This window comes from Chiloscyllium plagiosum, unplaced genomic scaffold, assembly GCF_037043375.1.
Source record: "Chiloscyllium plagiosum isolate Xiang-an unplaced genomic scaffold, Cpla_swu_hap1 HiC_scaffold_16, whole genome shotgun sequence".
Taxonomy (NCBI): Eukaryota; Metazoa; Chordata; class Chondrichthyes; order Orectolobiformes; family Hemiscylliidae; genus Chiloscyllium; species Chiloscyllium plagiosum.
The window spans coordinates 27,346,624-27,363,769 of NW_028270154.1; the positions used below are offsets into that span (position 1 = coordinate 27,346,624).

The 17,146-nt window shown below is 38.3% G+C and overlaps 1 protein-coding gene across 2 annotated transcripts; it reads left to right on the top strand.

Moving 5' to 3' along the window:
- The first annotated feature begins 2,983 nt into the window (after window positions 1-2,983).
- ccng1 (cyclin G1) lies at window positions 2,984-15,786 on the top strand. 2 transcript variants are annotated; one of them, XM_043703334.2, is made up of 7 exons: window positions 2,984-3,108; window positions 6,697-6,969; window positions 8,232-8,485; window positions 9,929-10,007; window positions 10,085-10,183; window positions 11,503-11,701; window positions 13,519-15,786. In XM_043703334.2, exons 2-6 carry the CDS (start codon window positions 6,697-6,699, stop codon window positions 11,695-11,697), a joined length of 900 nt encoding a protein of 299 aa, XP_043559269.2. In that variant the 5' UTR covers window positions 2,984-3,108; the 3' UTR covers window positions 11,698-11,701; window positions 13,519-15,786. The 2 variants fall into 2 exon arrangements, with proteins under 2 accessions (XP_043559269.2, XP_043559271.2); XM_043703336.2 differs by lacking the exon at window positions 2,984-3,108 and adding an exon at window positions 3,725-3,842.
- Window positions 15,787-17,146: the final 1,360 nt, after the last annotated feature.

The following is a 17,146-nucleotide window of genomic DNA, read 5'->3' on the forward strand; positions in this document are numbered from 1 at the left end:
ATAGGAAGGTTTGGTGGGATATGAACCAAGTGCTGGCAAATGGAGCTAGATTGGGTTGGGATGTCTGGTCAGCATGGACGAGTTGGACCGAAAGGTCTGTTTCCATGCAGTCTATCTCTATGACTCTATAACAAGTCTCCAGATAGGGATTAGGACCAAAATGTGAACCCATCTATCTTCTATTGTCATACACTGTATAATTTAATTTTTTCTATTTTCAGCAATTCTTTTCAATTGTTATCTCAGTTAGTTGGACAGCTGGTTTGCGATGTAAAGTGTTATCAACAGTAAGGATTCGCTTTCTGCACTAGCTGATTTTACGATGAAGCTCTCACTTTCTCACTCTTCGCCTGCAGTGCGGTGACCCTCAGGTTAAATTGAGAGAGTAGTCCTCTGAGACTACGCTGCTATTACCTTACACTTACTTTTATTGATCCTTGTCCTTTAGCATAGCCAACCTAAGCCTGAAGGACACTTATGGTGCAGCTGCAGTGTCCCTGCCTCTGGGTCAGGACACCTGGCTTCTAGACCCATGTGGAACAATGATGTATGACAACATTTCTGTACAGGTTTAATAAAAATATCTACAAGGATCACTGTCCCTGAAAAGTCACCCTACTTGATCCCCTCGGCCCACCTCATTCTCACATACTGGTTTGTGCCATCTTTCTCATTGTAATGGAAACAAACTGTTGTAGAAAATTTCTTGTACACAGTCTCTCTGCACTTCACACTATTACTATCCCAATCTATATTCAGATAATTAGAGATTCCATTATAATTCTATAATTCTTGCAATTCTCTGTAATTTAGTTACAAATTTCCTCTCTTCTTCATTCCTATGGGTTGAGGCTGATAGACTACACACCGCAATATAATTGTATACCATGTGTTCCTTCCTTCTAGTCAAATAGATTCTGTCTTTGGCAGTAATGGGACATCATATACTGTGAGGTTCTTGTACTCAAAACAGTTACCTTACTCCATTTGAGAATACCTGTAGTCAGATTGTAAAGATTAGATAGGAAATTAGCAATCAGCATAGCAAAAGTAGTAATCTTCAGATTGCTCCTGGTATCACATGCAAGTTAGTATAGAATTAGGAAATAGACCCAATGAATGCATGGCTGGAGATTTATGCTGGAGGGAGGATTGTGAATTCTTGCAGTATTGGGATAAATTCTTGGGGAGGTGGAACTGTGAGAGAAATGGTTTGCACCTAAACAGAGCCAGAATTTATTTCCTTCAGTTGTTGTACTATGGGGGATAACTTAAACTAACTTGGTGAGGATCTGTGAAATAGGAAGTAATAAGAGAGAGGGTTACTAAGAATATTGGGAGAGTAGTAGAGTAGGGAATAGTGAAGGATTAGATGGTCTCATCATAAGAGGAAAGGTGTAAATTAGGGTTACAGTGGATGCTTATGAATGATTGCAATTAAAATTGGTGAGCTGTATGCAGATGAAAATAATCTTGTGGTGATAAGAGCTAAGATCTGATTCACAGAAGGGGAGCATTGTTCTAAAAATATGAACAGAAAGTGCTCAAAAAACTTAGCAGATCTGTCAGCACCTACGCCGAGAGGAACAGAGCTAGTGTTTCCAGTTTAGTATGACTCTTTGGAAGAGTTTGAAGTTTTCAGTTCTGATGAAGAGTCATGAGTATAGGAATTGGGATGTCATGTTGCACTTGTACAGGATATTGGCTAGACCAGTTTTGGAACACTGCATTCAATTCTGGTCTCCCTGCTATGGGAAAGATGTTGTTAAACTTGAAAGGTTTCAGAAAAGATTTACAAGGATTTTGCCCAGGTTGGAGGATTTGAGCGATAGGGATAGGCTGAATAGATAGGGGCAATTTTCCCTGGAGCATTGGAGGCTGAGGGGAGACCTTATGGAGGTTTAGAAACTCATGAGAGGCATGGATAGGGTGAATAGCTAAGGTCCTTTTCCCAAGGTGGAAGATTTAAGGTGACAGGAAAGATTTAAAAGGGATTTAAGGAGCAGCTTTTTTATGCAGAGGATGGTGGTGTAAGGAATGCATTGTCAGAGCAAGTGGTGGAGGCTGGTACAATTACAACATTTAAAAGGCATCTGGATGGGTATATGAATAGGAATGATTTAGAGGGATATGGGCCAAATGCTGGCAAATGGGACGAGATTAATTTAGGATATCTGGTCAGTATGGATCAGCTGGACGGAAGGGTCTGTTTCTGTACTGTACATCTCTATGACTCCATGTATGACTCAATTCATTAACTTTGTTTCTCGCTAAAATAAAGAACTGCAGATGTTGACAGTCTGAAACAAAAATAGAAATTGCTGGAGAAACTCAGCAGAGGTGTGGCAGCATCTGTGGTGAGAAATCAGAGTTAAAGTTTTGAGTTTGGTAACCCTATTTCGGAACTCTGTTCGGAATGTTGTTTCTCTCTCCACAGATGCTGCCAGGGCCTGCTCAGTTTCTCGAGCATCGTGTTTTTATTTTATATTTCTAACATTCGTAGTATTTTTACTTGCTCTAAATATTCCTGAATACAAGAGCAACATCAATTATATGAATGCTTTTTAATTATTTGGCTCGGTTTTACAAAGGAGTTTGATGAACATTATTACAGAGCACGTATAAAAATAACAATTTTTAAAAACAAACTTTTTCTAGACAAGATTGAGCCGGTTGGAAGCAAACTGTGGGCGCACGGGGTTTTTATTATTGTAATTCATTGCTTTCAAAACTCTGAACTTTAACGGTGCAAAGCGGTTAAATCATTGCGCAGAAAATGAGCTTTTGGTGCTGTATCAAAACTAAGATTGTATTGTGACGGTAGCCCCATCGAAAATACTGAACTTGAACGCTTCACCCAGCCTGCCATTTAGTTTCTGCCTTTTTTTTATCGCTCCAGTGACAGTCTTGCAGGGCTGAAAATGGACAGGAAGAGGTGAAGGGCGATTTGATGGACTTCGGTGCTGACAAATGGGAAATGAAGAAAGCGTGGGCTGAGCAATTCAGAAGTAACTATTTGGCAGGCGGGCGGGGTATGAGCGTGCCTTTAAAAGAAGACGATTATACCGGGACTTCTGAGAGTTGGAGAACTAAGTGAAGGGAAGAAAGGTAATTTAGTCTTTTAACCGTGAATTTCAACAAAGAATAAATTGAGTAAAGTTGATCTCATGTGTTAAATGCTTTACAGAAAAAGAGAGGAGGGAGGGTTCGGAAGAAGGGTCTCCAAATATTTAAGTGTCTCTCCACAAATCTGAATTTCTTCAGTAAATTCTGTTTTGTGCGTGTGTGTGAGAAATAGATTTGTTGACTATTGTGCTTATAACATGCTCACATTATTTAGGTTACTTTTTATATTTAATATCGTGTTATGTCTGAGCGTTACTATTTGTAACTTTTGATTGCTATGGAGATTCAGTTTGCTGTGTGTTTTGCACAGCGCTGCAGTTTCTCTGGGTTACAATGTAACTGCTGATTACATTTTAATCTCAATGAAACTCTCAGCGCCACTGCTGAGCCGATCGTGGTCTGCTGATCCCGCTAGAGACTGGCACACTGTCAGATCGAAGCGGTGGGGCCTGATAAGCGAATGGTTGCTCCGGTTTGCAGGTGGTAACAGGACAAGTCCGAACATGTTTTATTCGAGAGTGCTGAGCGTTGAAGGTCTGGCCGGGTATCGGCCCCTTCTCGGGGAGAGATGGGGTCACTCTGAACGGGCGGTGGGTGAACCTCCGAGCTGAGGAAAGGAGTGCGCTCACCAGAAATTTCAGTCTTTGCAGCAGTCCCTTTTGCTTGTGTTCCATTCAGTACGCTCAGCCTTCATGGGATGAGGCGTCACTGGCAAGGTCAGTCCCAGTTTCCCATTCCTAATTGCCCTGGAAATGAATGACTTGCTTGGCCATTACAGAGGGCACTTAAAAAAAATCAAGTGACGTGGGCTAGACCATGTGAGGATGTCAGATTTTCCTCCCTAAAGGACAGTAATGAATCTAGTAGGTCCTCCTGATTCTGTTCTGAAGAAGAATCACTGGATTTCTCGCCTTAGATGGTGCCCGACTTGCTGAGTTTTTCCAGCAGTTTCTGTTTGATAACTAAGCAGGCAATGTTTTGTAACTGGGAGATAGTGAGGACTGCAGATGCTGGAAAGCCAGGGTGGAGCTGGAAAAGCATCAGAGGAAAAGGAATGTTTTCTGACTGACCTGGCTAGAGTGTTGGCCAAGTAACCTGGGGTGCTGCAAATGCTGGAATATACTGTGCTACAAATATACAAACATCTGTGGAAGGAAAGGTCAGATAAATATTTCGAGTGGATATGTAACTTTGCAGAACTATCAATAAAGACTTCTAATGTAGATTAGGACCAAAATGTGAACTCATCTTTCTTTTGTAATCAGGTGGCTATAGTGTATTTTAACTATCTTTATTTTCATCAGTTCTTTAAAGCTGTTCAGATAGAATACGTTAATGACAAAACTATAGAGGGAAAAGAAATCTGAATTGCTTTAATGTCTGATCTGGTCTGACCTGGCAGACTTAATATGCCAGTTCTGAGTAAAGGTCACTCATCCCAAAACCAGATGCTGCCAGACCTGCTGAGCTTTTGCAGCAATTTGTTTTTTCCTCTGATTTACAACATCTGCAGTTCTCAGTTTTGATTTAATATGCTTGTTGTGCAAGTGTGTGTGTGTGATTAAGAATAAATGTAATGTAATGTAATTTACCATTAGAACTGTCTGAATATGTATTTGTGTTACTGCTTAGCAGTGGACTTCTGTCACGTGGCCATGCCTTCAGCAACTGTCTAGACATTCATCATTGTCTAAATTCTTTTTCTTGCATTGAGATAATAGTTCTTTTACCATCTGTAATATGAAGAGGAGAGAAACTTTATTTACTGGCTTGAAAACTCTTTCGATTTTTAAGATGTACATTTGTTGCAGGTGCACCTTGCTGTTCTGAAATGCAGTCACCTGGATTGCAAAATGTCCCTACATCATTTGGATCATAAAATTAGGTTGTGGGGTCAGGGAAAAGATTTACAGTAGGAATATAACTTTGTCTTTGGATTTCTCCCATGTATGATGTTCTTGGTCTCATTGTGTTGCTAAGGAACATTTAGAGTCTGTTGAGGTAGGGAAAACATCTTTTTTGCATTTAAGGAACATCTTATGTGGATTTGTCTTACTGAAAAAAGACAGAGGGTGGTGGTTGATGGGAAATGTTCATCCTGGAGTCCAGTTACTTGTGGTGTATCGCAAGTGTCGGTGTTGGGTCTACTGCTGTTCGTCGTTTTTATAAATGACCTGGATGAGGGCGTAGAAGGGTGGGTTAATAAATTTGCAGACGACACTAAGGTCGGTGGAGTTGTGGATAGTGACGAAGGATGTTGTAGGTTACAGAGAGACATAGATAAGCTGCAGAGCTGGGCTGAGAGGTGGCAAATGGAGTTTAATGCGGACAGGTGGTCAGAGTAACCGGAATGCAAAGTAATGGTTAGATTCTTGGCAGTGTAGATGAGCAGAGAGATCTCGGTGTCCATCTTTGAAAGTTGCCACCCAGGTTGACAGGGTTGTTAAGAAGGCATACAGTGTTTTAGTTTTTATTAATAGAGGAATCGAGTTCCGAAACCATGAGGTTATGCTGCAGCTGTACAAAACTCTGGTGCGGCCGCACTTGGAGTATTGTGTACAGTTCTGGTCACCGCATTATAAGAAGGATTTGGAAGCTTTGGAAGGGGTGCAGAGGAGATTTACTAGGATGTTGCCTGGTATGGAGGGAAGGTCTTACGAGGAAAGGCTGAGGGACTTCAGGCTGTTTTTGTTAGAGAGAAGGTTGAGACGTGACTTAATAGAGACATACAAGATAATCAGAGGGTTAGATAGGGTGGACAGGGAGAGCCTTTTTCCAAGTATGGTGATGGTGAGCACAAGGGGGCATTGCTTTAAATTGAGGGGTGATAGATATAGGACAGATGTCAGAGGTAGTTTCTTTACTCAGAGTAGTAAAGATATGGAATGCTTTGCCTGCAATGGTAGTAGATTAGCCAACTTTAAGTACATTTAAGTTGTCATTGGACAAGCGTATGGACGTACATGGAATAGTGTAGGTTAGATGGGCTTCAGATTAGTATGACAGGTCGGTGCAACATTGAGGGCCGAAGGGCCTGTATTGCGCTGTAATGTTCTATGTTCTATGAAGACTTCAAATGGGACAAATAGGTCAATAAAATAAATGACTTGGAGGTGCCAGTGTCAGACTGGGGTGGACAAAGTTAAAAATCTCACAACACAAGGTTATAGTCCAACAGGTTTGTTTGGAAGTAGTAACTTTTGGAGCGCTGCTCCTTCATCAGGGAGCTGTGGAACAGGATCATAAGACACAGAATTTATAGCAAAATATATGACATCTGTCTGAGTCTTTGGAGACAACTTTGAACCGATGAATGGCAATTTGTGCAACAGAAAGAAGTTGACTCTTTCTAAGAGTTTCTGCTCTTGGAGAACAGGTGAATATGTAACTATCATGTATTTAAATTTTAAGATGAACCAAATTGTCAAGGAGGGACAAATTCTTGTACATCCGGTTTCATTTTGGCTTGGAATTGCAACTTATTGTTTGTCACTTATTGTTGTGCTCATTTGGAGGTTGAGAGATATTGAGAGCCTAAATATCATGCCTTTTTATTTCCTTTTGTTTCAGATGATTGGAATTGAAACTCAAGGTGCAAGCAGTAAAATCCTGACGCTTGTGAACCAGCTAAATGTACAACTAGAACAGGAACCAAAATATCAGCCAAGGATAAGTGGTTTGAAAGTCATTGAATCAGCACATGAGAATGGAATTCGGATGACTGTGCGACTGAGAGAGTTTGAAGTCAAGGATCTCCTCAGTCTGTCCCAATTCTTTGGGTTTAGTACTGATGCATTTGTCCTGGCTGTTAGTTTGCTTGATAGATTTCTAGGGTTGATGAAGGTGAGACAATTAAGTTGTATTGCTTCACCTCATGCATGAAGAAAACATTCAATGATCATTCCGATAGGACTGTTAATCCCTCTTCACATATTAATGGATGAAAAAGCTTATCTCATTCGCTCTGTGGGTTCAATGTATTGTTTCCTATTAAATTCCTGCTCTTAATTAATGCAGTTCGGAAACAAAATTAGAGTTCAGTTTGAGCTTGCTGGCGACTCTATCTTGGGAACATTGAATTATATTCCATTGACATCGTGAGTACAACCTGCAGTTAAGACTAAATTGCAGATTGTGTTTATCAATTCAACTTCATACTAATAGATACATGTAGTAACAAAATATGCATTTCTTTTTGGAGGTACATCCAATTTTTTTGGAAATGCCTGACCTAACTGCATATGTTTCTGCTTGTCTGGGCAGCAAATATTGTATTCTTGTATCCTATGTTTCATCAGAGGGTCGTGTTAATGAAGATGTTACCAACAAATTGGGATGAGAGAATTTGCGATACTGGCAGGAATGACTTGTTATTGCACAAGATTTTTAACACAACAGATTTAACAATATACATAAGTTCCTAGATCTTAAAAAGATTACCAAAAAATATGGGCCCTTTTGATGAAATGCAGACAGTTGGAGGTATGGTTTGTTATTCTGGGCTGTATTAAAATGCCTTCCTTGTTTCATGTGTTCGACGTAGCTCTGAATTTAAAAGTTTAATGCAAAATAGTGACAATTTTAGGTAAACTACAGATGATCCTTATAACTTGGGACATATTATAAATGAAATTCAAAAGTTAAATATCCTATTTGTAGAGATTTAAGTTAAACATGGTGCAAACACTCCTTTTTGAACAAGAAGGAAAAAAAACTTGCATTTATTTAACTATACTGTGGATGCTGGAGCTTTGAAGTAGAAAGAGAAAATAGAGTAACTCGGCCAGTCTGGCAGCATATGGAGAAAGAGATAACGCTATCAATTCAATATGATGAGTAATGACCAGCTAACTTGGTTGTCATTGATTGAAAGGATAGATATTGGTCAGGATGTCAGGAATCACTCTCCAGTTTTTCTTCAGAATAGTGTCATGGGATTTTTTTATGGCCACCTGAGTAGACAATTTGGGCTTTGCTTTAATGTCTCATCTGAATGACATGTTAATGAAAGGGTAATACTCCCATGCTGCTAACCAGAGTGTTAGCTTTGATTTTTGTGCTAAAACAAATGCACTTGATTAGTCGCATATATTCTTTGGTTGCAGGTGCAGCCGAAACACTTATGCTGTGTTGGCCTGTGTTGCTTTTACCTTGCTGTGAAAGCAACTGAAGAAGAGCACAGTATTCCACTTGCCAGTGACCTGATTCGAATCAGTCAGTGTAGATTCACCATTTCAGATATGATGAGGATGGAGAATATTATACTGGAAAAGTTGCGCTGCAGGGTGAGAGGTCCAACTGTCTTGGACTTTCTGCGACTATATCACAAACTCATTCTGAATTGTTCTTCATCTGAAAGGTATGAATGACTTCAGTATTGTTTTGATCTAGTTGTCATTTTATTTACCTTGTGCTAGATCTGTCAACCTGGTGTCTGTTATGGTATCTGCAGTAAGAATTAGAATTTTAGAAGTAGCTTAATTGTCACGTGCACTTGAATGCAGTGTCGCTGCTTATGGCGCTATCTTAGGTACAGGATACCTGTTTACAGATAGTTAAGTATTTAATACAAAATTGAAGGAACAATAAATAAAAGACCAGCATAAGAATAAAAAGGAAGAAAAAGGTACTCCAGTTACAGTGCTCATCACCTACATCAGTGTCAACACCTAGCCTCCAGACCACGCCAGACTTAAACTCAAGGCTTCCAGTCCACAAGGGTTTTACCACTTCGCACTGGCCTCCAGTCTCCAGGACTCACTATTCTGCCCTGGCCTCTGGTATGGGACTCTCCTCCCGCACTGGCCTGGTCTGGGACTCGCCTGTGTTGGCCTATGCTCTGGGAGTCGCCTCATCTATTCCCCTCCAAACATGTCTAAAGTTAGAAATTTGAAAAGGAAAAAGAATGGGTGGAGCAGAGGAGCTCCAGCTAGAGTGTTCTAGTCTGCTGCCATCTTGGACTGGAAGTGCAAGTTATAAGTATTATTATGCTACTTAAGTGAAATATCGCATTAAGACAGTAGTCTAGATTGCAAATTAAATTTGAGGTACACATGACGTATGTCTAGTGTGAACAAGGTTTATGTAGGAAATAGTAACGCCTGATATTGGCAACTCTTTAGGTGGTTTATTCTTATGCTGGACATTTATTATTCTCTTAATTTTATACCAAATACTTAAGCATGTGTATCCTGTACCTAGTGTGGTGAGTTCTGCGAGCTCCTCGGGCCCTCTGGTCAGTGCTGTACTGTATAGGTTACGCAACAGACTTGCTATGAAAATATCTTGCTGCTGTCGACAATGTTGCATAGAATTAATTTCTTTAATGCAGAAGTTATTTAGGATATTGAAATCCCAACATTGCTGCAACATGGATTAGTCAATAACCGTGAATACAATTTCCACTCCACACAGGTCTTGCCCTTATTAGTGTTGTTGCAGAGAGGATTAATGTATTTCTATAATTTCCATTGTGGAATGGTCAGACTTTCCCAGAGGGGTAATGTATCCTGACCAGCCCGAAGATGGCTTTTTTTTTGTTTGTTTACAACTGCTTATGATGACTTAGTTTGCAGAGGCTTGGCTGTTTTGCACTTCCTTGTAGGTTGAGTATTTTGCAAATGAAATGAAGAGTAATTTAAATCAAATTTTGATAATATCCAAAATTCTCTTGAATGTTGCATGCTATATTAGGTTGTGACAAAATGAATTTACTTGATTGCAGCAAAATTTGTACAATTATGTTGGAACTGCCATCTAATTCAAAGAATAGAATCTTCTCAGACATTGACTTTCCTTTTAGGAAAAAGATGCTGAATCTTGAGCGACTTGAATCCCAGCTTAAAGCTTGTAATTGTCGCTTTGTATTCTCGAAAACAAAAGTAAGTATAGACAGAAGTTTTCGATTTTCTTTAAAATGATATGTTTGATTTTTCAAAACTAAAAATATATTTTTCAGGGATCCATATTGGCACTGTCAATCATTGCACTCGAGGTCCAAACACAGAAATTGCATGAATTAACAGAGACCATCGAGAGTCTACAGCAACATTCCAAAGTAAGTGATACTGTGCTACATTAAACAGCTGACCCTGGCTGTAGGTTTACCTTGTAACTAAAAATATAATAGCTGACACAGCTCTTTCTAAAGTAATGAGTTAAGGATTTACATAGAAGTCCATTGTGAGCCCTTCTGCTTGTTTTAGGGTGATGTCAAAGAACTTGTGGTTTGACAAAATCATTTTCTAAACATTTTATCTGCATTCTGTAACAGAGTTAAACAGGATATTTTTCCTCTAAGGAGAGTTTTGGAAAACAATACTTTTCATTGAACAATAATGTGGGAAATCAACATGGGTTCAGGTGATGGTCTTGAAATTCATCTCAGGCCAAAGTATGAAATGGGGAAATAAACATCCTGTTTTGTACTTTTTCTGATTTTAGAAAATTTAACAATATCTTATAGCCTTCAGTGCCTCAATTTTAAAATTCTGAACCTGGTTTTGAAGTTTCTTAAGTTCCCTACCACCGCAATCTCCTTCAGCCAACCAATCCACTGAAATTAAAGCACTCTTCCAATTCTAGTCTTAACGATATCCAATTTTCAGCATTCACAATACCTCTGGCTGCCTATGCTCTAGACTCTGGAATTCCTTCATCTAATGATTTTCTCTTGTGCTCTCCCTCTTTCTCCCCTCTGAGATTCACTTTGAGATGTACTTAAAATGGTCAAACGTTTGGGCATCTATTCTGATATCTCATTTCATGACTCTGTGACAAGCTTTGTTTATCTTCCTGTGAAGAGCTTTGGGATACTTACTTTAATATATGAAAGGTGCTATGTAATTGCAATTTATTGTTAGGTATAAAGCAAACAATCTGTAGCCATCTCTTGTTATGAATTACAGTTTACAAATTTCATCCCACGTTTTTTTGTATCTTGGCTTTGAAATGGGTTGTCTTCTTGTCTAGTACGAATTTTAACCATTAAAGCTGATATCTTGCAAATCCTGTTAGCCTTTCTTGCCCACCCAGAAGTCCTTCTGTATTTGCCCCTTTGAATTTCCACGTTGCCTGGTCAGCACTTACTTTTGGATATTTTTAATCAACCTGCTCAGAGATAGTGTTATGTAGGTCTGGAGCAGATTGGACTTGTCCATGGGTCTCCTGTCCCAGAGTCAGGGACTCCACAAGTGTGCTACAACAGCCTCCCCAGCACTCATTTTTATAATTACTTTAAGGATTACACTACTGATTCCATTATTGTCAAATTAATTTGACTAAGTTATTTTCAATGTCAATCGATTAAAAGACTTTGGTACAGAGATTTCATTGTATAGCTGTACATCTAACTCAAGTATTTTCTGTTTCCCATAGATCAGTGACCATGATTTGTTCCATTGGCGAGATCGTGTTGCAGAATGTTTAGCAGAGTATTCATCATCTAGGTGTTCCAGACCTAGTAGCAAAAAGCTCATGTGGATTGTATCACGACGCACATCCGGGCAACTTCATAGTTACCATCGTATAACTCCTCTTCCAACAATTCCTGAAACTGCTACTTATACCTAATGAGGTATGGATGTGCTTTGGTCTTTGTGAAATAATCAACTGAAATTGCAATGGACACTTTCTTTGAACAAACTGAAAACATTTTTTTCTCCCCTGACAGTGATTGTTCTGAATTTATTCTCCCCCAACTCCCATTTCTTCCCCACCCCCACCTTTGCATATGAAAAGTTTATGTACTCATAGCCTGACTTGGTGCCAGTCTATACAATAGAAAAGCATTAGTGAGTTGTACAATTATAGGTACACAGAAATAACTGAATTAGAATTGCTCTTAATTGTAGTGAACAAACTGCATACCTATTTAACTTTAGTATTTGCTGTGAAGCTTTCCTGAATCGAACGATTCATGTAGAAACTGAAGCTGGAAGGATGATCTCACTTTGGGACTGTTTTCCATAAATAGCATTGGTGAGGCAGGAATTTACTTTTAAATGGATTCTGAAAGCAAGGTGCATTTGTCAGCTTTTCATTGTAGTTTTAAAAAAAATTAAAATAGTTGTTGAAATTAATTGTCCCCACAAATTGTAAACCAACTAAGCAATTAAATAGTTTGTCTTGATATTCGATGAGCACATCACAATAGGATTGTCGGGCAGAAATTAAAATTGTTAACCAAGAATGCTTGGATAAGAAGACAGATTTTTTTTTTGGTTTTGTAATTATGAGACTTCATTTTAACATTATAGGAGATATCCTGAGAGTTACTTTATTCAAGTCAGGTAAGATAACCCATTGATATAGGAAAGCAGAGCACCTTAATTATTTTATATTATTATACGAGGACAAGCTCTACTGTTTGAATAAATAATGTCTGGCCATAAATATTGTTCTGGCATCTTCACTTGCTCTGAAATAAAGATGTTTTAACAGTGTCTATTTGATGTTCTTCTATCAGTTCTCTTTTGGACCTCTTAATTAGTTTGGGGAGTCAACTGAGAGATAATTACCTGTTGTGTTAGGTTCTTTTTCTTGAGATTCTTACACACTTGATGCAACTATAATATGGCAACTTTTGTGAACAGTCAAAATTAAAAAAAAAAAGTACAAGCTTTGGAGGAATCCTTAACACTGCTTTCCAATGCTTGCAAAGCCATGTCAAGAGATCCCTTTGAACAAAGGAACGGTTCTTCCTTTATACAAAATCTCACATCGCAGTCAGTAATGCCCACAAGACAACCCCAACCCCACAGTCACATGCCACCCAAGACAATACAGTGACCTGATCATCTCCAATGTAATGTAAACCATCCCTTAATGGCAAGATCTGTTGTAAGCCATTTTTTAAAACTACAGGATGTGGTCAGAATTTTAGCTGCAATGTTCTTATTGATTCTCAGGACATACTGTATTTTTTTACTCTGACTAATAGGAGGTGATAATGTAAATTTTTTACATTGTACCTGCAAAACAGAAACATACCACCCTACCCCTGGGGCATGCAAACTCTTGCAGGTCAGCCGAGCAAATTAACCTCTTAACATCTCAGTTGGAGATTGATATGAATTTTGGGTTATTTGTATTTTGAAGTTAACCTGAGGTGTTTTGATTGCTGTACTATCTGAGAGTTTTATTTTTGTTCTTTCATAGGATGTGGGTATAGAACAACATTTGTTGCTCACATCTAAAGCAGGACTTAAAGCCTGTAATGGAAACTTAATAGTAAACTTGCATCACTTTATGCTTCACATTTCTGCACACAGGCAAAAAATACGAATACTCTATCATAAAATATTCTGACATCTGACCTTATTCTGGTTTATGAACCATGGATTTTGAAAGACAATCCCTAATACATGTTTTTCACTTCTTTCTCTCTTACAGAATTGTAACACATCATGAACCAAAAGGAACGATGCTTGTCAGATTAAGTGCCTCAATAGTTAGCCAATTTTGATCATCTTCACCAGATGTCTTCCTGAAGAGCTGCAGCTTGCAGTGAAGTAGTGCATGGGATGTAGTTCTGAAAAGCGCTAGCAGCTGTTTCACTATTGCATTTCTAAACAATTTTTAAGTTACATGACAGTTGAATGCAGAGTTCAAGCAAAGATTGAACTTTATACACAATCATTTATTTGATTATCAGTTTAACTTAATTAAAAGCTTCACTTAAGATTAAGTTAAGAAATAATTGCACATGACTCCATCTTTTGGAAAATGGAAATCTATTGATAGTCCCCCTGGCAACTTCCATTATCATACAGGTCACTTATTAATCTGACCTTTTTTTCCTCCCACCTCGAACCTGAAGAATCGAGTTGCAGTTAGATGCAGCCAGATCCTAGAAGTGGACTAAAAACTGATTTATTTGCAGTCATTTTTTTGAGTTTACTTTTGCATATTTATTTGGCAGATGTAACATCTGTTTTTATTTGTCATTTCAATGACTGAGATGAACCTATGGTTTCATAACACTCCCTCTATTCTTTGCAGCCCTGACAAACTGTGGGGAGAATTTAATTGAGTATGCATGATGGTGAGAGAGGTGATGGGAATATCAGGTAGGAATACACCCATCCAATTCCTGGTGTTGGGAAAGCTGTCCCCCGTTAAATCAGGGAGGGAAGGAGTTGACATAGGAATCTTGTTACTCTTTGATTTTCCTAAACTCTACAATTTTGCATTTGCACACAGTTGGGAATAGAAGCTCTAGTTTTGTGATTGAGTGGAGGAATGGGGTTTTATTTTGAGTATTTAAATTTTTCATGTGCTGAAATTCAATATGCTGAAGTAATGTTTCTAATTCAAGGCTTTAGTCCCAGGTGAATGTAAATTTCATTATTGTTCCATGTGTGGAGGTAGCTGAGAGACTATAGTTAGAAGTTCTGATTGGCTGTGCTTCATCAGCAATCTAAGCACTGCAATTATTATATGTTTGGGGAATTTAATTTAATTTTTGTCCCTAAAATGTTGAATCACACCAGTACTCCTAATTGTAATTGTTCTGCAGAGACTGGTGTAGGGGAATTGATATTGATGTGTTGTAGGTTTCGTAGTATGTAAGATGTGGCAGCAGGAGTGTTGTTGCTATGGGTAGACCAGCCATGTGATCTTTGGGGGAGCCATTCATTCTCAGGTGCAAGGGATAAGATTGTACTGTATTTTGCTTTTAAATTTAAAGAAAAGATTTAATTTAGGCTTTACTTCAACTATTATGGGATATTTTTTCTTCCACAGAAGGAATAAGATGTAAAAGCTTGTTTTCCTTTCAGGACAGTTTCTAGGTTTAGAGACTGCTTAACTAAAGTTCCCAACTCCTGAAATTGTTAAAGGGTGTTTTACCAGTTAGGACAAGCTAACGTTTACATAGAGGAACAGGTTTGAGGAAGTGAATTGAATTTTATGGTGAAGCAGAAGCTTCTGAGCATAGATTTTAGTAGAAATAAAAGTGGAGTTTAAACTATAAAGGATGTCTACATGTGGAAAATTAAGGAAGATGAGTTTAAATCCATTTTTAATGAAAGGAATGTTTAGTGTACACTTTGCAGCAGAAAGATTGTTAGTACTTTTAATAATGCAAGGAGACAAATGCAGGGTTGATCGAGTACATTCACTGCTTGAAATGCTGATTCCCAATTGTTGGTACATGTTGGGAAGCTATTAAGTCAGTATATTTGAGAAATTTAAAAAAAAAGCCTAAATAAAACACACCAAATCATGAAGGGTTCTCAAATTAATATTTCTGAAACTCTACAAACGTTTTGGTTTGTTGGGCAAACCCAGTCTAAGTGTTTGCCTTTCCACTTATGCAATAAATCAGTTTAAAAAAAAAAGCATAAATTGAACATATTGTGCATCGAGGGTTTAAGCTTATTGATCAACACATTCCAAGCAACCAAGAAAACTTTCTTAACCCTGATTAGAGTTTGAAGGGGGAAATATTTAATCAAACATGTACATAATAAACATGCTTAAACTTATTTACAAGTTTGAGATTCAGCATGGTTCAATTTTGAGATTAAATGCTATTGTCAAATGCATTTAGTACAAGAAACACTTGTGAATTTTTCCATTGTTGTGAGTGGTTTCAAAATCACTTGTGGCAACAATGCATGTGCATGACTAATAAGTGAATAAATATTGAAATGCAAATTCAGACGTGTCATCATTCTACATTGTGTAAAGTCCAGACACTGACATCATGTTTACTTTAAAAGAATTAAATTATTTGTTACTGCTACTTTGTTGTTGCATTTTTCAACAGTGCAATGCAACATACAACAGGTTTAAAGGCTTGTGGTGGAGGGTAAGCAATTTCCAATCAACTTCAACTTGATTTTACTTCAAGGTATTGAAATATTATGTAAATATTTGGTTTTAGTACTGGCAGAGGTGTTTTGTTTAGATTATTTAAATATGAACTTTTTTTTCAATAAATTTCAGAAGATTGTTTTGAAAACCAGTACCTAAATCTTTGAGGCACAAGTACTTCTAACCACTGGCTGTTGGACAAATGCTTTAGAACTTCACAATAAGTGGAGAGCTTTTGCCTGAAAGGTCTATTTTCCTGCTCCTTGGATGCTGCCTGACCTCCTGTGCTTTTCCAGCACCACACTCTTGACACTAAGGGTTAACAGTACATTTGTTTTGACAAGTTTAACTGCAACTGGTCTAAAATCAAGTGTTCCTTTTTTTTTTAGGAAAACAAGTACTGAAATCATGAACAGCTTTTCAATCATAGGGTCTGTAGAGCACAGGCAGGCAATTCAGCCCATCAAGTCTACACCAACCCATCCCCCTACCCTTTCCCTGTAAGCCTGCATTTCTCATGGTCAATTCACCTAACCTGCACATCTTTTGGACTGTGGGAGGAAACTGGAGCACTGAAGAACCCACACTGACATGAAAAATGCACAAACTCCAGTCACCCAAGGGTGGCATCAAACCCAGGTCCATGGTGCTGTGATGCAGCAATGCTAGTCACTGTTGCCCCAAAAATTTAATCCACATCGCCTACACATCTTTGGACTGAAGGAGGAAATCCACACAGACATAGGGAGCATGTGCAAACACTATCCAGTCACCTGAGGGTGCAGTTGAACCTTGGTGCTGAGAGACAGCAGTGCTAACTGCTGAGCCACCATGCCTCCAGTTTAGTTAATTTTTATAAAAAACTGAGTTAATAGCTTAAAAACAATAGTTTGTATTTGAGTATTTCTTTATTTCTGATCTCCTATCAGATCCCTGGTCTTTTATTCATACCGTGTTTAAATTCTATATTTTGTGGAGGGATTTGAATATGTACCACTATTTTAGGCATTCTAAATAGATTTTCTAGAGGGTAATTTTGTTTAAACAGAGTCCTCAAACTAACAAGTTCCAACAATATCTGGGATACTTTGAGGTGAGACAAAGTAAAAATGCACTACACTTTGGTAAGCCTGGGATGACTATTTATTTTTAATATTAGAGGATAAAAGTTTAAAAGGAAATATTCTCCAATTGGTGTTTC